The sequence below is a fragment of the Sparus aurata genome, chromosome 9 (genome assembly GCF_900880675.1).
Source record: "Sparus aurata chromosome 9, fSpaAur1.1, whole genome shotgun sequence".
In the NCBI taxonomy this organism is placed as follows: Eukaryota; Metazoa; Chordata; class Actinopteri; order Spariformes; family Sparidae; genus Sparus; species Sparus aurata.
The window spans coordinates 30501384-30524835 of NC_044195.1; the positions used below are offsets into that span (position 1 = coordinate 30501384).

At 43.1% G+C, this 23452-nt stretch overlaps 1 protein-coding gene across 5 annotated transcripts in view; it reads left to right on the forward strand.

The window, feature by feature from the left end:
• slc4a3 (solute carrier family 4 member 3) overlaps window positions 1–23452 on the forward strand; it is a 55096-nt gene that overhangs the window by 14668 nt on the left and 16976 nt on the right. For 4 of the 5 annotated variants that reach the window (XM_030427869.1, XM_030427868.1, XM_030427871.1 and 1 more), the window contains exons 3-9: window positions 6776–6947; window positions 8800–9050; window positions 9176–9357; window positions 11200–11426; window positions 21642–21787; window positions 22717–22894; window positions 23004–23139. In XM_030427869.1, the coding sequence (XP_030283729.1) occupies window positions 6776–6947; window positions 8800–9050; window positions 9176–9357; window positions 11200–11426; window positions 21642–21787; window positions 22717–22894; window positions 23004–23139 (1292 nt within the window). Of the gene's footprint in view, window positions 1–6775; window positions 6948–8799; window positions 9051–9175; window positions 9358–11199; window positions 11427–21641; window positions 21788–22716; window positions 22895–23003; window positions 23140–23452 lie in introns of those variants that run through there. The other variant, XM_030427872.1, reaches the window with a different exon arrangement.

A 23452-nucleotide genomic window follows, 5' to 3' on the forward strand; every position in this document is an offset into this window, starting at 1 on the left:
TGTGCAGAATTAACGTCCAAACGTTCCAAATTTTCCTCATTTGCTGGCGTTTTGTCAGTTACCTTGGGTCTGCACCTGCCACAGGAGTAAATCATTCTGAAAAGCATCATTAAAAAACAGGTTTGAACCTTCTACATGTAACTGATCCAGTCGTGGGAGGAGTTTTTATAAAGTCCTGTCGTGCAGCCGGACATTGTTTCAAACTAGTGACTGAAAAAGATATCGTCCAAGCTTCAGGGTCTGAAAAGTAAAGCCAGTGCAGAGGTTTCTTAAATGTGCAGTTTTTTTCTGCTGGTTGCAAAAAACAAGCCTGATTGTATGTAAGCTTATGAGGAAATTACCCTACTTCTCACTTGATTTATTACCACAGTAAACAGTTTCTTGTTGAGTTTATGGTCTCAATTGCAAGTTTCATGTCTTCTTAAACGCGGTATGATGTTCAGTTTCTTAAATATGGTCCCATTTAGAGTTGAATAGACGATAAAGCAGGGTGTGGTTTAGGGCGTGGCCACATTGTGATTGACGGGTCATTACCACAGCATTATTACAGGTTGTCAGTCAGATCCCATCAGATTTGGGCTCATACTTGGTTCTGACCCACAGCTTATGTTAAGGAATGTGTTAGAATGAGATTTAAGACATTTGAAAGTTTGTTTCTCAAGGGTGAAAACTGAGAAACTGTTTTTTTAGGGTTTAAAGACTAAAATAATGAGTTTATTTCTTATTTCTTCAGCTGAATGATTTGCAAAACTTTGTTCAGTCAGTAGCAGTCTGACTCTTAACTACAGTATACCTGTTAGACTGAATGAGGAGAGAAGATTTGATGCCTTCTCACTTCACCGACTGATATTAAGCCGTTTCAGTGGCTCAAATCACAGGAAAAAAAAAAAAAACGAATTAAAGAAAGGAATATTGACTTGGGCTTTGTTTAAAAGTTAAGTTATGCATTAAAAGGTTTGCAGCTTCAATATTTCTGCTGCTTGAAATCAGCAGATTGGAAATAATTGTGTCTATCAGACGCTTTAGTGCCTGAAAACTGGGAGGAATGAAGGGAAACGTGCTTATAGTCCATTTAAAGAAATCCAACTGAGTTATGAGACGTGTTTAATAATCAGCCGTGCTGGGAAATAAAAAAAAAGAAAAACACTGATGCTGATATTTATGTTAGTTGTGATTTGTTGGTCTGGGAAGTGTGCAAGCTCCTCCAATCAGAAGAGACCGAGATGAAGGGATGGACGGGGTGGGAAGCAATTTTTAAAAGGTGATCAGTAAAGAATGTGCTTCACTATTTCAATTGACGATTAGCGATCTATAGACGTGAACGTGTTATATTACTGGCTGTTGTCGTCCTCTCACCATTGTGCTGCTGAGTGGCTGCATTTCTGGGTTTTTCCCTGAACATTTTTCTTCTTCAGATATGACTGAAACCTCCCTCTGACATTAACCAAATTGTTTTTAATTGCTGGTTTATTCACACTTGAGTCTTAATTACGTTCCCTAACATTTGTATTACACCTAATAACAGCAATCCCAGTCCACCTTGTGCTCCACACTTAACGTGTTATACAGAAATAACCCATGTTCTGTGTGTCCTCGCTCCGGAGGGTTTTCCTGAGCAGTTGATCCTGACGAACAAGGCAAACACGCAACACACACACACACACACACACACACACGCCCTCCTCTGTATTACTCAGCAGCTGATAAATATTTCAACGCATCTCTCTGGCTCAGCATTCCATTAAATATGAAATATTAATGTTGTGTAGAAGTTGGCCGGTTCACCAGAAAAGGTTACAGCACCCATGTTTTTTTCAACTGACAGCGGCTGTTTCAGCGTAGATCCCCCCCGCCGCCATCCTCGTGATTGATTACAAAGTAGGCGCATTGTCATGCATTTGATACGACTGTGTTTGATGTAGACGGTAACACTCACAGCAAACAGACTGCGATCAGATGAGAAGCTCTTATCCATCATTCATTATAACAATATGATTAGGAGATCGCCATCTGCATGTTGGCAACACGGCTGACTCAAATGGACTCTATAATTCCTCCGTGCTCGTGTTGGTTTACACACCGTGACGAAGCATCCTGAAAGTGTCCAAGGCGACGTGATCCAGTGGCTTCTTTTATCCAACAAACACCTCAAAAACACTGAGATCCAGTCAGTTTACTGTCCAAAAGGATGAAAAGCTAAAAGCTAATACCTAATGTGCTGTTCTGCTGATGCCGGTGTAGAAGTTTTCCCAAAAAACAGGATTTCCGAATGTTTAGTGGGGAGGAAAATGTCCTCAGCAGGTTTGCTAGACCTGGAAAATATACATATTCTTATGAGAAACACTAAATGTGAACAAACCAAAATAAAATCAGAGTAGCTTTAAAAACACAAAAAAGCTACATTTACATTTTCATAGCTTGAAATCTTCTTTCTTTGTTAATTGTTATCCCGTGTAGGCGTCCAAAGGTATGTCGAATATGTATTTTTAAATCAAAATCCCTCTCCTGTCTCTCTTCCAGAAAATACAGCAGGGTGAAAAATTTAAAGGAGAAACCTGAATAACCTGGTGGAGAAACACAACATAAGGCGGCTCTGTCGTGTTGTGGTGGGACTTGATGTCGATACGGTTTTGGGGGGGTCACTGCAGATCAATACAGAGACGTTCTTGGTGATCGCCTTTCCCCTGCGATGAAACACTCGCTGGTCAGGCTCACTGAGTATGAACATGATGAATCATATGTTCTGGCCTTTGGATTCACCAGAACACAACTGAACACCTGCTGGGGATTTGGGACTGAACTGTTAGGCGGCAGTCGTCAAAACACCGAATGAGGGAACATCCAGAGATTTGTTGAATCGATGGCGAGGCACGTCGACGCCGTTCCTGTCACGCCCTGTGATGACTCACGTTAACCTCGGGGGGCATTCACATACATTTATCTAATTAAATGTGACTTGGAGCAGCTCCATGTGAAAAACCCACCCATCATGTCGAAGCACGCTCGGCTGCCAGCTACTGGGTCTCTAACAGAGCAGTATCATATTTATTGATTTATTCCAAAGCCACTTCTACTTGATATAACAGTGCTGATGAGGGAGGTATGTCCATAACTCACGCTTAAGCCACACCCACTTTTGAGTGATCCAATCATATTTTAAAGATTTAACTGAAAGGGCAACTCCAACAGTTTTACTCATTAAAGTGTGTTTGGGAACACTACGCATCCATCAAAAAGTAGTATAATATCTTTTATGGCTTTCGATGAAGCTGCATGCAATCTGACAAATTGCCTCCAGTGATGTGGCTGAGTTGCATTGTGGGTAATGTAGGCACCACTCTTTGAAAAAGGAAGACGGATGCCTGGAATAATTAAGGGAATATCTCTGTTTCTGCTGCATCGATTATGTTCATTTGTTTTTAAAATGTCCAACAGTGTTATAAGTAGACTCTGGCCAATATTACATATCATCTAATATCACAATATTAGCTGTCATAAGCAATATTTTTCAAAATATTGAATATAGAAGAAACCATGTAACTCTTCATCTGATAGGAACTGCTCTGATCTTATTTTTTTATTTATTACATTGTTATTTCTCTCCAGGTTGCCTCTCTAGAATGACAGATTAACTGCACTTAATGCATTATGCTCTTACACATACTATATATATATATATATATATATATAATTTAAAAGTTCCTTTAATATTAACTTGTAAGTTAAAAGTCTTGTATGTGTTGCTGCACAGGGAGGAAAAAGTGAACAGCATGTCAACCTGCTGGTCCTGTCAATTATTCATACTATGCATACTGCTAATCACGATAGAATACAAATAAAATAAAATACTACAATTATAAACTGTGAGAAGAACCTGACCCTGCAACCCAACAACAATAATATGTTGTGATATAAGATTTTGGATATCGCCCAAGTCGAGTTAAAGGAGTGCAAGCCTGGTGCCTACATTACCCACAATGCAACCCAGTGACATCACTGGAGGTAATTTATCAGGTAACACTGGAGACACTTCACTACTTTCTTCACATAGTATTCCCCAATTTCTGTAAACACACATGAATGTTGAGAGTTGCTTTTTGAATCCTCTCCTGAATATCGACGCCCACATTCACTCTGAAACATTACACGCTACAGTCGCTAAAAATGCTCTAACTTCCCTTTTTATACTGACTTTAAGTTGTTTTTTGGTGCTAAACTTACAGATCTCTTTTGTCATACATCAGGATTTTGTATTAGATGGATTAAATGTTCGGTGTTAATCTTCCTGCTGACAGCAGAGACTCTGTGCACCCAACAACTAATTATAGACGCTCACTGTATTATCTCGTTGGGGCCTATCGTTGATACAAATGCACCGCTTCTAAAAAAAAAAAAAAAAAAAAGAAAAAATCACTGTACTCTATTGTCTGCCGTCCAAATCCTCCTCACACACTCCCTGCACCACCTGGACCGGGGTTGCCCTCCTCCTGTGTCCCTCCCCCCCGGACTGACTTCAAAGCTGACATGAAAGAGTTTTCGAGTCATTTGCACCGTTGAAGGCAAAAAAGCAGGTGTAGAAAAAGTCCCTCTATTCTAATAACTACCTCGGCTGAGCTATTATTCCCTCTTGCATTACTTATTGAATTCAGGGTGCGACGCTGAGAATCAGCGAGATTAGAAGGTGGGGAGAGTGAAATGTAACCAGAAGAGGTTTATTGGAATAAAAGGCACCTGAGGTAATGAATAAATTGAGCCGGTCGTCCTGTAAAAACAAGACTTTTACTGCTCAATTTAAAATTCTCCTTTTATATCCGTCTGGCTTCATCTACCTCGGCCTCGTGCAGATAGGTAGCTCGGATCATTAAACGTATCCTGTCCCTCCATCCCACTGGTAATTAGGAAGTAATGGAGCCTTGGCACAGAGAAATCTGAGCCCACAGAACAGTAGCCAGAGTGCTCGCCGTGCCAGCACCAATCGGAGGCGGAGGAAGCAGCCTGCCCCAGTGATTCCACCAATCAGAGGCCCCCAAAAAGGCTCCGACGGGACACGCCCTCCAGCTCTCGCCGTCTCCAGGGGCCGTCTAGTGCATTAGTTCTCTGCTGCTTAGCACTTTGTTGTATTGATTTGATGTCCTCTATACGTAACGTGGAGGATGTACAGACACTGTGTGCCTGTTGTACTCAAACAGATTCGTTCCCATGATAAATGCAAAGCAAAGACACAGTTTAAGGCCGACTGTGGTGGGTTTTGTCTTAAATCAGGCAGGCACAGTGTTTGCAGGAGATTCTTGCAACAGTGTGAGATTTTCCCAGCACGATATCGAACTAAAGACATATCACAGCTAAAATATATCATGGTTTATGGCTTAAAGGAATGAAAACAGGAGATTTTTGGTCAAACAAACTCTTTATCATAATATCATAACATGTTATATACTCACAGACATGAAACTTGATATGATTTTTAAATGTATTTATTGTCAATTAACACTTATACAGTAATATTCAATACCATAGACAAGAAAATGTGGTACAATAACAAATTAAATCAGTTAATAAATGTTCAAACCACCGTAAACTTGAAATTGGTGTTGCAACACTCTCCTCAGTACACACACACTTGAATATAGTGTCAATAATATTGACCACTGGTTTCCAATATGCGGGTCCCAACGGGTCATTGAGTCTTCACAGGGGGTTGCTGTCTTTTTGATAAAAAGAGGTGTGATAAAACTTTGATAAAGTGGTCGATATATCAGCATTTCGTCATTGAACAATGAATCTAGTTGAAACTGTTGTCTCTAGTATTTGGTGAAGAATTGAGCACAAGCTACACTCACAGACTGTAAGAAAAGTCAGCAATTAAAACAGCAGCAAGAGCCATTAGAACAAAGGCCAACTGTCAGGGACAGAGCTGAAGGAAAAAGTTCCTAAAATTATCAGAAAAACACAATCTTGGATGTTAATTTCCTCAAGAAATAACCTATACAAATATCAGTTCTTTCATCTAAGATATGCTACCAAATTTCAGTCTGTTTTATCACAACCTGAGCTAAAGAGTTACGCAACAAATTACCCAGAAAGCTGCTGCCAGGCTCTTGATCAGATCAAGCAGGACATTATTTGCGCCCCATTAAGTTCAGGATTCTGTTTAAGATTCTGGCGGCACTGTATTCATCTCTGACTCGGTCCATTCTCACCAGTAGGTCACTCACAGTACGTCTTCTGGTCGTCCCTCCACACTTGACTGAAAGGAAAATGCGTTCGCTCCCTTGAAACGGCGGCTCCAGCACTCTTCCTATAGACTTAAACTCCGCAGGCATCAATAGAGACTGAAACAAGGGATCCCTAAAGGAAACCGGATGGGATCCACTGATATAGATGTGCTGCAGGATTAGCAATGGAAGTCCCCAATGTTCATTTGTCCCATGTTCAACCCGCATTAGGATTCAGCCTTGATTTAACACGAATGTATTCCCTGTGTGAGTGCTATCCGTGATGTCAGAGCCAAGCTGTGTTATGCTAAAAGAAGGTCTGATTGCATTACCGTCCTGGGAAGTACATATAATACACTAATCAGAGGAGCACAATCCATGTAATAATCATGCAATCAGCGATGGTGGCTGCTTTCTGCATGCACAGATTCCCCCATTCATCACAGTGAATATGATTCATCCCACACTGTAATTATTACAAGAGACGAGCCCAGACATGACGATATCAACTTTTTTACCTGGTAATGTTCCTCTGTCTCTTCATCCTGCTCCCGGTGAAGGTGGAGGAGGAGGACGAGGAAGGTCCAGTGGAGGAGAATGAGGAGGACGAAGAGGAGGAGGAGAACCTGGAGAAGGCGCTGTCTGTCGAGCGCTTCGGTGACATCATCAGCGACTCCGCGTCCACCAGTGGAGACAGGATGGGCCGACACTACACCGAGAAAGACTTTGAATGTAAGCAAAACTACTGTGTAAACAATATGCCTACAATTTGGAATAGCCACATATTGTCTTATTTTGAATATTTACCCTATTTTTTAGATTTCATTGCTAATAATAGCAGTGGCAATGTGTCATTCCTGCACTTTCCAGATGGATTGCCATGACATTTTGTACAGACATTCATGGTCCCCATAGGATGAATCCCAGTGAAATATCCAGTCAACTTACTGCATGGATTGTCCTGACATTTTTTGCAATGATTAACTGTGCCTGAAGGATGAATTCTAAACATATTCATAGTCTCCAGAGGTTAAATCCCATTGATTCCGCTGATCCCTGAAATTTGGTGATTCATGGCGCCCAGAGGATGAATCTTAAGCTAACGTAATGTTAGAGACAAAAGCAAATCAACCACATCATTCATTATCTTGTCAAATATCTTTACAACTCTGACGGAAGACCTTGAAATGTTCTATATATTCATGGTCCCCAAAGAGTGAATCCTTACTCAACCTCTGGCTTATCATCGACCTTAGTACACCATTAGGTTAACATTTTGTAGTTACGTGCATCCAAATATATTGGATGGAGCTCCATTAAATTTGGTACAAGCATTCATGTTCCCCTCAGGATAAATCAGGTCAGTATTGTATGTTGACCCGTGATACCTAATGTTAATAATGAGCACAGCTTCAAGCCGTCCACTGACTAGAAACTGGCATTTTCCACCCTATCAGGACGCTTATTCTCGTTGTTGGTACAGCGTATCTTTTATTCACTGTGCTCTGGGTTAGTGACTTTATTAAGTGAATACTGCTAACAGTCTTATTATTGCTTTGCCCAACTTAACTACTCCTTCTTACTTTCTTACTTGTGCTGAAAGTGTCAATCCTTATCGTTTCCCCAGCAACCTTCCCAGGAAACCCTTGGATATAGCAAGTGATAGCATGCTAACACACCAAGCTAAGATGGTGCACATGGTCCATATTACGCCTGCTGGACATCAGCCACATTAACACTGTTAGTCCGACCACGTTAGGATGCTGACGTTAGCATATAGCACCACAGCACTACAGCCTCACAGAGCCATTAGCATCGGATATCAGTCTCACAGCAAAATCATCCGCTGTGACTGTTTATACTGTTGTGAAACCACATTATTTTGTAAGACTATAATCCAGTTAAATATAAATGTGCTTATGTGTGTGTAAATACTGACCTTGTCTGTCACAGCTTGAGTTGTATCAGATTAAGAGATCAGTTTTTAGAGCAGGACAGCAGATTTTGTGTGTATATCAGTGTATCGATGGATTAGTGCGACAGAGATGAGCAGATGAGCACCGCATGGTAGCAGATGATAGTGGCTGAGATTAGAAGGAGCAGCTCCCTTCTCATGTTTATTAAAACAGTGCATTTCACCCGTTACTGCATGTTAATTAAAATCTGAAGCTTTTGTTTGTGTTGTGTCTTTCAAGTGTTTAATAGGGATTTAGGGGGAGAGAGAGCTCCTCCTCTGAGAGTGGCACCATTTTTTTTTCTTCTCCTCGCATGTTTAATTTAATGGAATCAAAAGGCTGCAGCTAAAAACAACACAGTCAGGCAGTGTACTGCAACTCAAGACTTTATTTAGATACGATGCTTTAGCTGTACAAATATCTGGGTAACTGTTAGTCATAGTTTTATGTGTTGTGACGCAAAAACTTGTGTGTTATAGCTCAAACTGCGTAGATCTTGATTGGATTCCCGAGTGCCTTTAGACCTGAGATACAAAGGGACAAACCATTAAACACTGTATGACACTGTTGACAGTCAGAAAACAGAAGCTCCACCTTTGATTTTATTCATCATTTTCTTCTTTATCCAGATCACAGACACTCGTTTCACCACACGCACCACCCCTTGTCCACCCACCTGCCCCTGCCCCAGCGTCTACGCAAGAGGGTGCACAGCACCGACAGACGGCGCAAAAAGAAGCGGAAGAAAAAAAAGACCTCTCTGCCGCCGTCGGACGTTACACCCACCATCCACGAGGTAGACGAGGAAGAGGCGGAGTCTGAGACGGATGGACAGGGGACGGTTGCCACGCCCACAGACCTACCTGTCATCCAACCACAGGTAAAATAAGACTGAGGAACCACGGGGCCTCCGCTGTGTAAAGGTGGCGGGATGTGGTTCTACCTGAGGTATGACAACATGTTGGCGTCTTGCTCCTCTCTCACTGATCTTCCTCTTCCTCTCAGTTTAGTTTGGGGAGCCAAGAGGACTTGGAGGAACCCCTCCCGCTCACTGCCTTTCACACGGAAAACGAAGAATTGTCGAGGAAAGCTGCACCAACTCTGATAAAGAGGGAGACTCTTAATGGAGGGATCGTTGATCTCGGACAGAATGAGGAGGCGGACGGAGAGGAAGCAACATGCAGCAGGTACGATCTCCAGTAGTAGTGTTTAATCTGAGTGGTGGTATTTATAGTTTCTCTTTCCTCTAATGAACATGAAGTTGCTTTCAAACCCACAAATTTGATGCCATTCACATTTTCTCAGTTGACAGTTGGAAAGTAGACTCAAACAGGCCGAATGCTACATTCACAGCACCAAACAGCTGACAGAGTTAGCAGTTAGCTTGTGTACAACTACTAATAACAGCTAGCTAGTGAAATATCTGGCTCTTTCGCAGCTAATTAGCCAAAAATCACAGCTACATGACTCAATTAAAATGCTAATGTTGCTACGTGTCTGCTGGGTGGGTATAAAATATATTTATTTTGCTGCTATAGCGAGGCCGAGTACTGTAGCCTGCACACACTGTAAACGTTAACAGTTGAATTTACTTTGAAAAAGAGCAGGACACAGATCACCGCTATTAAATTTCAAGTTATATCAGCTGAAAAGTATTAACAGCCTGATGAACACAAGTCCAGTAGTCCTTCTGTTTTGAGCTCTGTTTTGGTCTCCGCCAACTCATTTGTCAAATACCTGTTTTTGTAGCTGCTAGATGCTCCTCTAAGTTTGCCGGTTTGGTGCCGGGCTGCAGGTTTATCGGGGTTCTTTATTGTGCCCACTGTGGCTGTTAATTGGAGCAACGGGAGTGAAGTAAAGATGCAGGCAAGAAAACTAAAACAGCCGGCTTGAAGACGCTAAAGCGCTCCGTAGAGCCGAGGGGAGCCGCTCTTTTCATATGACACGGCGTCTGTAATCCGCTGTGGTCGATTGATATAAAAAAATATTTACTGTGCAGCTTGTTTGTCATCAGTTTACCCTCCGTTTCACCAGGGAGGGTTTACCAGTAATGTAGAATGAAGCACACATCACGCAGAAGTGCGTTGCTATGGTTCCCAGCAGTTTAATATGCCTTTTGGGCGGGTTTACCAACGCTGCTTTATGCTCACACAGGAGCAATGTTTGTGCTGTATTGTTTTCCCGGGTTTGACGGCCTGCTGCAGTCGGTCAGGAACAAGTATTCTATCGGTCGTTATATAAGAGAGGAATGCAAAGCTGGATCAAGATGAAATGATTAATATTCTTTATTGTTCTTTCTTAAACCATGAACCGACCCCCAGCGTCAGACACATCGACGCCTAAGGAACAAAGCTTTTCAGCAGCGCGCAACAGAAAAAGAGCACAGGGATGTTTGTGCTCTAATTGCACGCAGAGGCTCAGTTATATGCATGTGAGCTGTACATTAGCAGCTTTAATGTTTCATTAGGAACGTGGGCATCAAACAAATCAAGACTAATAACCCACATGTGCCGTTCTTAAGACTGTAATGGCTCCTTAATGGCTCCAGCTGAATCCTAGATGACCCATCCGGCTGGCAAAAAAAAATAAACATAACGGTCAGAATATGGCTTGATTTGTTTTGTTTTGTTGTTCCTAATTATGAATTTATGATGAATGCAGTTTGCAGCATCGAGGTCAGGGACCCTCTGGTGATTCAGGTATTTGGCTCCGCTGATGCCTGGTAGAATAAGAAGGGAACAGAAACACCATCACGCCTGTGCCATGCAGGATTGTTCAGCTGTGTTTGAGTGAAAGCAGCTGAGGATGACTCAGAGGGTTGTTGAGGAGCTCCTGCTCTGTGGTTGTGTTGTGAAGCCCCCTGCTGGTGAACAGGCAGCACTGCAACCAAGAGGCACATCAACAGCAACATTAAACATTTGAACTTGAAATTTTACAATTTTAGCATCTAAATTTTGTGTGACAATATTTCCACATGTCGTGCGATCTTGAGGATTTTCATTACGACGTGTGTCCGTCCTTTCCGTCAGTGTTCCCCCAGGATCAGATCCATCAAGTTCAACCACGACCCGCGGCTGGTTCCGCAGGAAGCCCGTCCACCATCGCCTGGCGGGCGCCCAGCGGAGCAACTACGACCTGCGGGAGCGGATCTGCATCGGCAGCATGACGGCCCTGGAGACGGCCGTCTACCAGCAGGTGCCCACCGACGAGGCCGAGGCCCAGATGTTGGCCAGCGCCGATCTGGATGACATGAAAAGTAAGGAGATGAAACAGAGGTCTTTATATGACCAACAGGTGATCATGACAGCTGGATGATTACTATCCACTTGGTTTATATGTCAGCTGTGTTGATGTTTTGGGGATTTGGGGGATTGTTTGGGCAGCAGTGAAGGACTTATCTGTAGATATCTGTAAGTGATCTTCAAAGTTGTCGGGTCTCACCTGTACATCTGCGTCAGTCTCGTCCACTTTATGCAAACTTTTTTCCATGACTCGGGGGGGGAAAATCCTGAGACTCTTGTTTGTTTTCTCCTCGCTCCTTGATCTTCCCTTGAAAGGGAGATTGTCCCAAAGCTCTTACGTCTGCGCTGAGGAGCGAGGAGATGTCTTCAGAGGATACACAAGAGCAGTCAGACTCTCAGCTGAACACCGCGGCGTATGAACGCTCTCCCCCTTCATCAATGTTTAATCAAGATGGCAGATGTTGCTTCACTTGACGCTTAAGAGGAAAGGACGTTGTATTGTTCGTAAAACACATTTCCTTCTGTTTTTCCGCGCGTCCTCATGAGAGGGGTTAAGATGCAATGAAGGATGTGAGGGAGGGAAGTGTGGGGGACTTAAGGGACAATTGTTAATTTATTCTAACCAGAGAACCGGCCATCAATAAGCAGAACCGCAGACATCTCCTAATGCTGAAAAACACGGAGACATGAGCAGCGGACCGGAACCAGGCTACATGTAGCCTCCGCTAACCCTCAGCGTCGTATCGAACATCTCATATTTTGTTTTCGCTTTGTTTTAATAAGCTGGTATTCCTCTCAAGAAGGGCAGGATGATGTGGTTAAAGAAACCATATTGATAAAACGATTGCTATGCGACTCACAACCAAAGCAACATGTTGTCTCACATCTGCAGAAGATGACTTGCAGGCCGGGACTCTCCGCAGCACCACAGTACTTAATTATGATGCCGTTTGTCAAACATTTACCTTTGCAGACGCTACGATTTGTATATTGCACTCAGCCATGTTGCATTTCTGATTATATTGTTGTCGGGAACAATGTCTGAAGGCTCTCGTTACTCCGCCTACCAGGTTAATCAGAAGCACTCCGCGGCACAAGAGACCTCGCAGCGTTAACTGTTCCTCCATAGTGCTGATTTCACTCCGAGGTCATTTTAAGGCCGTTGTTATCGGTGTTTTTTGAACGCATTACGTTCAGAGTTCAATCACTTGAACACATTTCAATTGAGCGTAGGAGTGAAAGGGAACCGTGGAGCAAAAATGGTTCATACGACAAACAACAACGTCACGTTCAGGGATCTATGGTATTTTCTCCCAATCAGCTGTTGTAGTAGTGGTTTAACTGTGAGTCAGTCGCCGCGCTGAGGTGTGTTTTGTCCCACCGATCGTGACCCGACCACTTTACTGTTAGATTATGAATTATATCACATTAGTAAATGGAGGCCTGAGTGTGTGAGATGATTTCCTCTGCCGCTGCTGCTGTTGTTGTTAAAAAACGTACCGCCTGAGATGACTCAGTTTTTACTTTTCGCCCACGCCACAACAACATTGTGGGGGGATCTTTGTGAGATGGCGGTTTGTTTCATACCACCCGGTGACTGCGCTCCACCGGTTCTCCATCAGACCTCCACGACGGAGCTCCATGTGGTTGCTAGGATATTTGTGGTACAACTGCAGAGCCTCTATAGCGCTTCATGTAGTCATGCACGAAGCATGTTTTTAATGCACGTGTGTTCAGGGAAATGCTGCAGTTCCAACAATAATCTGATGATGTTTTAACTACACAACACTGGTGCTGTGTGAGGTACCGGTCCAGAGCAGGGATGCCAGGTATCATCAAGATTAAAATGTTTTAGATAAATGAGTGAGCGTGTCCATTTTTAGTTGCGTCAGCTCTCTGATGTGAACATTAACGACTTCAGACTCTCGTCTCTGTTCTTAGCAGTAAAGGAAACGCGTCGTCAGCACCGTTCCTACCTGACAGAGCGCCGGATCCTCTTGATGTGATCTGGACTGCAGACTGCAGATTCAGATACAGCGTAAATGTTTGTTGTTCTCTCCCAACATATCGAGGTCTCTGTCAGAAGATCACTTTTAACTGGTCCACAAATAAAATGTTGTGGATCTGTGTGTTTGGATGCTGGATTAAGCCTTTTTGTGTTGGGTTCAGCGCCCTCTGCTGGCCGTGAAAGACACAACTACACAGTTATCGACTCAAAGACATCAGGGCTGTTTTAGAGCTAAATATCATTACATGGCTCGTCTGAATGTCTTCAGCGAATGGATCTTCGGTCTCCTTTTCTATAAGAGGAGATATATATTTTCTCTGGTTATTTTTAACCAAGTTATCATTTTCCCTGACAGAGTGACTCAGCAGCTGCTGCTCTTTTGTGTGCAGCTTCTTTCTGCAGTTCTAAGTACATCTACACTGGCCTTTAAATGTTGTGTTGTTATGTGCATGCAACAGTTAATCTGTTCAATAAGTTTGCTTTGTCCTGGTCATAGAGAAAATGACATTTATATTTAGTTCCACCAACCATAAATGCTGTTTTACAGTATATTTGAATACATAAATAAATAAAGTATTTCTGTCGATGGAGAAGTGTAAAAGTGCATCAAGTCAATCAACCTAAAACTCCTAGATTCAAATGAATGATGTTGACCTTGCTGCCTATTGTATATGAGAAATATTGCACCTTTATTGATAAATATCTTCCAATCTTTTCATCTCTAATGGAGCCCCATTAGCTTCAGCGGTGTCCAAACATGGTTAAAAGATAAATGTTATTGTCGCCGGTCCCGCCTCTTCCAAATCGCGGTCACTCTGGAAAGCTCGCCGCAACATTTATCGACTCCCTCGCTGCTCTGCTGATGACCATTGACAAGTTTCTTCTTACCGCTGCCAGCGATTTGTCTCCACTGTGGGCGTCCCACACATTCTGTCTCGTGAAGCCAACCCACACAGCTCCCGGCCCCCTCACACACTGCTGGAAACGAGCTTCCCACGACACACAACACAAAAGGAAAGAGACGTTGCAGTATCTGCTCGGATCCTCGAAGAATGGCAGTGACAAATAACATTCAGCTCACATCCTCACGTATATTTTAAAATTACTTAAAGATGGCATCTTACTAAACGGCTGCCCAAAGATCATATTATTGTTATTATTATTATAGCTATGAATCCTCTGGGAACACATACAGAGTTAAATGCTCGGAAAGAACTGAAGACAAGGTTGTAGAGGAAACATAATATTTTATTTTGAAATGATTTAAAAAAGTAACATTTGCAACACATCCCACAGGCGTTGTATCTGACTGCTGACCACCAGCAGAGAACATAATACAAAGCAGGAAGTAAAGTCGTAGGAGTAAGGCTGAAGGGTTTCTTTATCCAGCGGCACATTTATTCCAATTTTCTTGTCATTCTTAACTAGATGAAGTGGATTCTCGTCATCGTGCCCTCTGTCCTTGGTTGGGCTGAAAATGGCCTCATGATAGAAGACAGAAATAGAAAAATAGTCAGAGAAGAGGAGAGAACGACAGCGAGGCAAAAGTTTGTGTTGCCAGAGAGAAAAACTCTCTCGCAGCGTCCAGGGGCTGTAATTAACAGAGGCTGCAGTCGATTCTCCTTTAGCAGCGACCCTGCCTCTGGCTTTTCCTGCTTTAACAGAGCAGAGTGATCATTGACTGTTTAGGGACCATCTGGATCAGGAAACAGGCCAACCAGACTCGACTCATTGGACTTGTAGGGGAGTGGAGCTCGACATTGACAGGCCCACTGTGTCCCACCACTCTGCTACAGCCTGGTCATCAGCAAACTGGTTGCTTTTAGTGTTAAACTTTGGCTGAATCACTCATTAGCTGCTCTTTCAAGCCGCACGTTAACAGAAGTGGGAGTTTCAGCCGGTGAGCATCACGTTTGCCGGCTGAAACAGATATCCATTACTTTGAAAATGAATAAAATTGAACTAAATTGTCGTGGTTTGCTCTCTGCCGCTGTCTCACTCACAGATCATTTTTCTCTAATTACATTTATAAAGTCGAGTGTGTTTCGATGATTTGGCTGTTAATTAGGCCAAACAAAGCGGCGATTTCCTTGCTGATTGCACCTCATTATTTTTTAACTGAATAATCGGCTAGTTTGGTAGAGTGCAGCGAGGTGAAACTGAGGCATGGAAACATATTCAGGGAAAAAAGGCTTCACCACTTGCTGGTTTTTATCCGGCTCTTTCAGCAGTCGGCGGCGGTACTCATCAGCGATCGCTAGACACTCAGGTGTCACCACGTGATCTCAGCATGGGACATCAATCCTGTGACTGCAGGTGGTCAAACATCGAAGGAAGATCATAATTAGTGTTCAGGGATAGTTTTACTGTCCATGACCTGCTGAGCTCAACCACCAGACAGTTAAATAGTTATATAGAGCCGACTTCAATAGCTGGTAAGCTTGTACAGAAACTTAATTTGTGTCTGCAGACGAGAGTCTCTGCCAGAAGTTACAATCATAGATCAACCTGTGATCGCTGTCTGGTAGACGTGGATCCAACAGGTGTTCAGCAGAACAGCATACGAGAGCCGGCGCCAATCATCCAACAGCTGCATCGTTTCATTAAATTCCTTTCATGGAAATATAACAGATATTTGAATTGTATGCATGGCAGAAATCCATGTATGATGCGTCAACATGTCATTTGAATTTTGGTCAGAAATAATGTTTATCTTTCATAGATCCTCACCCCAATGTTGACCTCTTCAGTGACACGTTTTATAAGCTGGTTCAAAGCACCGGATGTCTGGTTTTACTCGTGAAACACCGTCACTCGTTGTATTCAATATGTGAATCCTACTTTATGCTACCTGATAAACTGAAAACACACAAATGAACATCAGTACAGACGGAAACGCGACAGGTACACAGACACGTAGAGACACACGTATAATAACATTAATGCGTGCTGTGCATGTTTTAGCGAGGGTCCTGTTTAGCTCACACCGGCGCACCTGTTGTATAAGAGTCAGACCGCGACACCTCAAGGGGACGCATGGTTTCCATGGAGACGCAGGGACAGGAATGGTGCAGCTCGCTCTGATAATTAGCACCATGATATCTCACTAAGCAGAGTGCCGGAGCTGGTCCTTTCTAAGTGTTATTCTACTAGTAGTGTCTGTGTACTTGGAGTTTTCAGTGTGTATATATAGCTGCATGTATTTTTTTTTTAGTTTATTGCCAGCTGGGATGAGACGCCAACCTTTCTGGAACTTGAACTTTGCCCTCCTGCACGTCACATGTTCGGAAAAGTGATGGCGGCACTATGGAACCGGAAAAAAAAGCATCAACTCTTCTGCTCAGATCCACTTTATGTTCCAGCGGCCACGAAGATCAATGGACAGGAGGGGACATCATTAAAAAAGGGGGCGGCACAACCATCCAGCACAAAGTAGACCGTCCCTTATCGATACTTCCTGTAGGAGTTGCAGCAAAAAGCAAATGTCGCTGCCATTCATGCATCTCTCTGTTCGTGGATCCGGCAGGCAGGGGGGCTTCTGCCTGAAGGTGTAGCTCCGACTTTGCATTTTTGTTTGGATTGAAGACATTTAGGACATTTATGATCGGAGACTTTCGAGGATCTTTGAAGAATTTTCTTTGGCGCTTGTTTCCGGCTTCGTATAACTTCTTCCCCAGAAGTTGGACTAACTACACTCAAGCAGTTTTTTGTCTCTGTTGCCTGTGGAGCAAGTCTTTGTTTTAGAATAGCCCAACCTTCAGGTTCCCAAAGTTTATACGTTGGTTGCGTTACAATACAACAGAGGTCGGCTAGTTGTCCCTGAAAAGACCCGGTGGCATCAGAACTGTGACCCAGGGCGAGCGACGGCGTTGAAGAGTCGGAAGCACTGGATGAGCAGTGTGTCCACTCGGAGAGAGGAGGATAGGAGGAGGTACCGACCGTGGAGATGACAGACATTGAGGGAGTGGAGAACCAGGGGCAAGGGAGCTCCGATCAGAAGGATTTAACTGAGGAACACGGTCTTGAACCTTGCAGCAGCGTCCAGAGAGGCACCCCGAAGCAGCACATTCATGAGCACCACAGCTCTTTGTCCAATGCGGAGGGGTTTGAATTCGAAGAGTTTGTTTTGGATTTCGATGACTATGACTTGCTCGAGTCAATCCACACTCAACTCGGGTCGCCACCCGAGCCTATACGTAAGTTTTGTGCGAGTTTTAGGTCACGACTGTTCGAGTAGTGAAAGTGACGTCAAACTCCCGCTGAAGGAAGTTCTGATGCAATCATAACACGATGGAAAACTCGCAGGGCCGAGCATTTTATGCTATTTTCATATGGATGATCAATGGATGGGAGCTCACTTGTTTCCATTGATTATGTAGCTTGCTGCGTGGTTAATTAATGGCAATATAAGGCTCATTCATGGCCACACACGGAACCACACTGTCCACGGTATTGAGCGAATTGACACAGTACTCGACTGCTGCCGTTTCCTGCTCTCCTATTGATCCAGTGGCACTCATTTAGTTTTCGGGGTCAGCCACAGCTAGAGCGGAAAGACATTTCATTGACCAGCAGGGTTTGATTCTGCTATTTTTAACCGTATTTAGACTTCGAATCAAGGCACATTAGTCCAAAATACTTAATTGCAGTTCAATTGTGGCTGAAAACAGATAGAACCAGCTGGGTTAATATGTCAGAGATTAATGGTCGTCAGAGGATGAATCGTATTGACGACTGTTACAGTAATTATAATTATACTAACATTTAGGTAAGGTATAGCTATTCCGGGATATTTTCTCACATCTACTTTGGATGGAGTCACACATAATTTGACATAGGCATGATTTGTAGACTTTGTATCCCAATGACTTTGACAGCTTTTCCTCTAACGCCATCCATCAACAATTCTGACGCTCTATGGATGATAAGAAAATACCTATAAAACTGATGAACGTCTGCCTGAGCTGTGCTTGTTAGCATCCTTGTTACCTTGGTGAACATAACTTGCTAATTATCAGCATGCTGGTGTTAGCATCGAGCTCCAATGACTGTTTTGCCTGAGAACAGCTTCACAGAGCTGCTGCCGGTTAAACAGGCTTTGGACTCACGTGGTCTTGTTTGTTCAATTCAAGCTTTGGGGAAAATCAAAAATTGATGACCAGCTTTGGGTGTGTCTCTCGACTTGGAAGCCACACCAATCCAACATATCAGTGCCACATTTTGCCATTCATTATCAGGTTGGCATTAAAACATATTATCCAGTTACAACCTCAAAAATAAAGGCAATGTTTCAGCACACAGTCACAGTTGTTTAGGCCAGGCATGTTTAAACTATTCCACAAAGGGCCGGTGTGGCTGCAGGTTTTCTTTTCAACCAAGCAGCAGCACACCAGACCTGTCTCATTTAATAAACTGATCTCAGTCTTCAGAAAGTTGATTGGTCAAACTGTGTGCCCTTAACTGGCTGGAACAAAAACCTGCAGCCACACCGGCCCTTTATGGAATAGTTTGGACATGCCTGGTTTAGGCAAAAACACCTGTTAGGTTTAGGAAAAAGATCATGTCCCAAGACTGACTAGGGTCAGAGTTAGGTATCCATCCTGAACTACGTTTGTTCTACAGCTCTTGTGCAGTTCTGCTGCATTTGTGAAAATAGTTTTATATAAAGCCGTTCACAGTTGCAGAGGGAGCTGTGTGGAACCTGGTTACCTGGTTACCTCGAGTGATGTCACTTGAGTCACTGCTGGTTGGGGCTGAAGGCTACAAGCTTACCGAACCTCTGCAGCCTTCTCCTCATCGAAGCTTCAGGCCAGCATCTCGAGGCTATTTTGCTAGCTTAACATATCCAAATCATAGATGCCTGCTCAATATGGAATCAATTGAAAAGGACATTTAGTCGTGAAAATAAATAACAATTCCCATCCCACATAACAAAGCGTCTGTAGCCACATTCGCACAAGTACGACCACTGTTCTATATGGTTTATTACAGAGAGCTAATTCAACTCAACGTGTCTTTTCAAGCACTAACCTTTAAATTCAAAGGTTCATGGCGTAACGTCTTTTGTTGCCTCCGTTTCTTTCAATTTTGTACACAAACCAAATCTTTTTTTTTTCTGTTAATGTGAATTTCTTCATTTCAAACTTAATGAGGCCATAACCTTTGCATATTACAAACAGCAGTAAAAAGGAAATGCCACAATAGCTGAAGAAATGGCCGTGTCCCTTTTGTTCTGGACTAAAATGAATCTAGATGTTACATTATTGGGTTACACTTTGCAAATCATATTTGTTCAACAATTGGATTCCGCCGAAGGCCAAGACAACAAAACAACAGAAAATCAGATCCAGTTTGTGGACAGCAAAGGTTCCTGGCAAGCAAATGAATGACTCTGCGTCTTTTCTTGGGATTTATCTAATTTCTAAAACGCAGTATTATCAGAATTCAGCTGAGATATTCTCAGAATATAATATGTGTCTCACTGTATCATGTTGCTTATGTAAAGTCTCATTACAGAGAGAAGACAAAAGGTCTGAAGACTCGACGAAATGTCTCATATTAAAGAAAATGTACATGAACTCTTGGTAAACTTGATAATACGTCCAAAAACAAAATCTGATTGAATGCGTGCACAACAATAACCTTTGGCTGCTGATCTAAATTATTATTATAAAAGGTGAAATTTTAGGTATTTTAAGCTTGGAGGTATTTTGTGCTCTGCCTTCTCAGCAAAAATGTAAGGCCTCAGCACGAGCCAGATGCAAGTAGAAGAGGAAGAGGAAGAAAACTGACTCACTTTCAGTAATTTTGCTTGTCCATGTCTGGCACTGTGGTGAAAATAAAAAATAAAAAAACCCCAGCTCATCTCGATCAGCTGGAGCCATTCAGAGGAGGGCAGCGTTTAGATACTTTCCCATGGGAGAATAAAACACAGCCTAACTTCATCTCGATTTCCATTTCTGTCTGTTTCCCCGAGGAAGGCATGACGCAGCAGAACTGAACCCTGAACTGAAGCTTATCCACGACCACACACACACACACACACACACACACACACACCTCCACTGTAGTTACCTCCGGCTGCTCGTGTAGAAAGATTCAAAAAGACAGTGTTTATTTAGCAGGAAATTACATTCAGCCGTGGGCCGGTCTGAGCGGTCGACAGCAGCTCCGGCCTGAATGCAAATGTCATTTTCTAAAATACCCCGCAGATCTTTACCCCTGACCTCAACTGCTCCGATCTCGTGTCATAACTTAACCATGTTCTACACCCTAATGCCTTCCCCCCGCCCCGTTACTCTAATCTTCGATCTCAACTGTTGTTCCAGTGGTTTCAAAACAGTCTGACAGGACGAACACGGCCAACCAAATGTTTGTTGCGGTGGATTTACCTTCCATGCCTGTGCGAGTTAATTTCACAGACTTCAGCGAGATGGATGTAAAACTAATTTCTCCCTGGAAAGTGGAAAAAAAATCAGTCTAAACACTCGGGATAAGCTTTGGAAAAGAGCTGGCAGACATGTTAATAGGCCTGATTTGCAGTTAAAACATGAACAACGACTTGTGTTTTCCTTTTAAGTGACTCAAATGTTTTCTTTAATCGCTACCTAAATATCACCAAGGACCAACATTTTACCATTTCTGTGTAAAAACACATCCTCGGCCTCTAAGCGATACATTATTTACAACTTTGCCAAATCGTGCTCGTCACCACAAATGGTTTTTTAACGTCCTTTACCACTCTCTAAACACATTTTCCTCACAGGCGGTTAGCTTATACTGTTCATTTCCCAAGTTAAGTGACTTCCCCCCGACTTCACCACTCTTTTTACATGGCGGATGATAGCCAGGCCCCGGCTGTAATGAAAGGAACTGCTCGTTTTTGCTAAATTCAATAGAAATGATTTGTGGTTAAAGGAAATTGAAATGAAATTACTCTTGAACTGGGGCGAAACCACCTTCTCTGTAACAGTTTCCCATGGCGTACATACATTCTCACTCACCCATGGAGCCTTTTCCTTTCTCTTGGTCGATGTTTTTTTTTCCGTCAGCTGGAAAACTGAAACAGACACACAGATTTGATTTCTGATTTTTCCAGCATGAGGCACATTAGACAGGACGCTCTTCTTCGTCTCGCAGTCCCCAAAAGCATTTTGGGTTGATGTCTAAAATTACACCTTCATCACGACTTTTCTTTTTTATATTTGTGTTTGCTGTTCAGGTCACAGATTTGAGGACAACCCCGGGGTGAGACGACACCTCGTGAAGAAGTCGTCACGATGTCAGATGGCGCGGGCCAGCAACAGCTCCACGCCGCTGAGCAGCCTGAAGAAGAAGAAGAGAGCGGCAGATAAGAAAACTCACGAGGTGTGCAGAGGACGCTCTTATTCTCTCAGCTACGCACGTGAATCTACATAATGAATTCTGGGTGAATGCCTCAATATGCAGGCAAGACAAAAACATAAGTTTTCTATTGTTTAAGAGAGAAGAATTTTAGTTGAAAACATTCCAAAAATACCCAAACAAACACCAGAATGTGAAGAAATAAAAGTTTTAATGCTATGAAACTTGATAAAAGTGAGCATGCTATACAGTTAGCCACAGCCTGTGCTAGTCCAAACACCAACACTTCCCCTGCGCTTCAAGCTCCCAGTCCAGGCCGCTAACTGCATGGCTAATTGTGCTAAGTAGCTAACAGCAGCTACAGTTAGCGAGCTTGTTAACTGGCGGTTGCTAACAATGGTCTGTTCACACAATAATAAGACACAGAGCAACATTAACATTCATGTGGAAGACTTGTTCAGTCCGTTCGACAGAGTAAGTGTAATATTTACTCTCCTTGTAGCTCGGCTAGTTAGCTGCTAAACTCTCAACTATTCCCACAAGCTAGCTGCTAGCTTTGGCATCTGTTGAGTGCTGGACAGTAACTGTGGGTTTAGCAGTGAAAACACCTGCCTTGTTTTGCTGGAAAATAGTTAGATGAGAGGCAAACAGTAAAAGAAAGACGTGGGCCATAAAACCAAAACAAGGAGCTAAAGGAGACTAAAGCACTCTGAAAGTTGGGGAGCTGTAGATCTGAGTGATAATGCTTTCTTCTTAAGTATGAATCCATAATGTCTCAGGCTTGTAGGGTTAGCATTAGCACATTCCTACAAAATCATTATAGTTATTCTTCATGCCTGTCGACGGGTCAGATTCTGGCTTATCCAGGTTGGACAACTCGTAAAATTACAAATATTGGTTATACTGTTATACTGTTTTGCTGACACTGTACCTCTGCTCTGTTCCCTCCTCAGCTGTTTGTGGAGCTGAACGAGCTGATCGTCAAGGACCATGAAATGCGCTGGAAGGAGCGAGCGCGCTGGATCAAGTTTGAGGAGGATGTGGAGGAGGAGACGGGCCGCTGGGGCAAAGCTCACGTAGCCTCGCTCTCCTTCCGCAGCTTGCTGGAGCTCCGCCGCACCATCACACACGGTAAACAGCTCCTGCATGCACAAATAAAAACCCCATGAGGATAAATATTTTCTCCTAGGATATGTTTTAAACAGTCTGGTATGAGCAGCCAATTCCTTCCTGTTCCTAGGTGCCATCCTTCTGGACCTGGAGCAGAACACTCTGCCCGGCATCGCCCATCTGGTGGTGGAGACGATGATCATCTCTGATCAGATCAGAGCTGAGGACAGACCCAGTGTTCTCCGGGCGCTGCTTCTCAAACACAGGTCAGTCAGCGGGCGAAACGCTCACTTTAATAATAAAAAAAAAGACATCTGATTTGATGTTCCTGCATCAAACGGAACATTTTCATCATCTGGTTTCCATTCAGAGTCTCTCATCTCGTGTGGCATCCCATCTGTCATATTTTTAACAGAATAATTTATAAGAAAAGATGGAAAAAGTGGCATTTCTTGCAGTTCAGAGGTCCTAACCCGCATTCTCGACAGTTGACTGCGTGTTTGATCTGAAAGCCTGAGCGAGAAAACAACTGCGGTTTTAGTTGTCACGGCAACAGATCTCAAACGATTCAATCTCAAA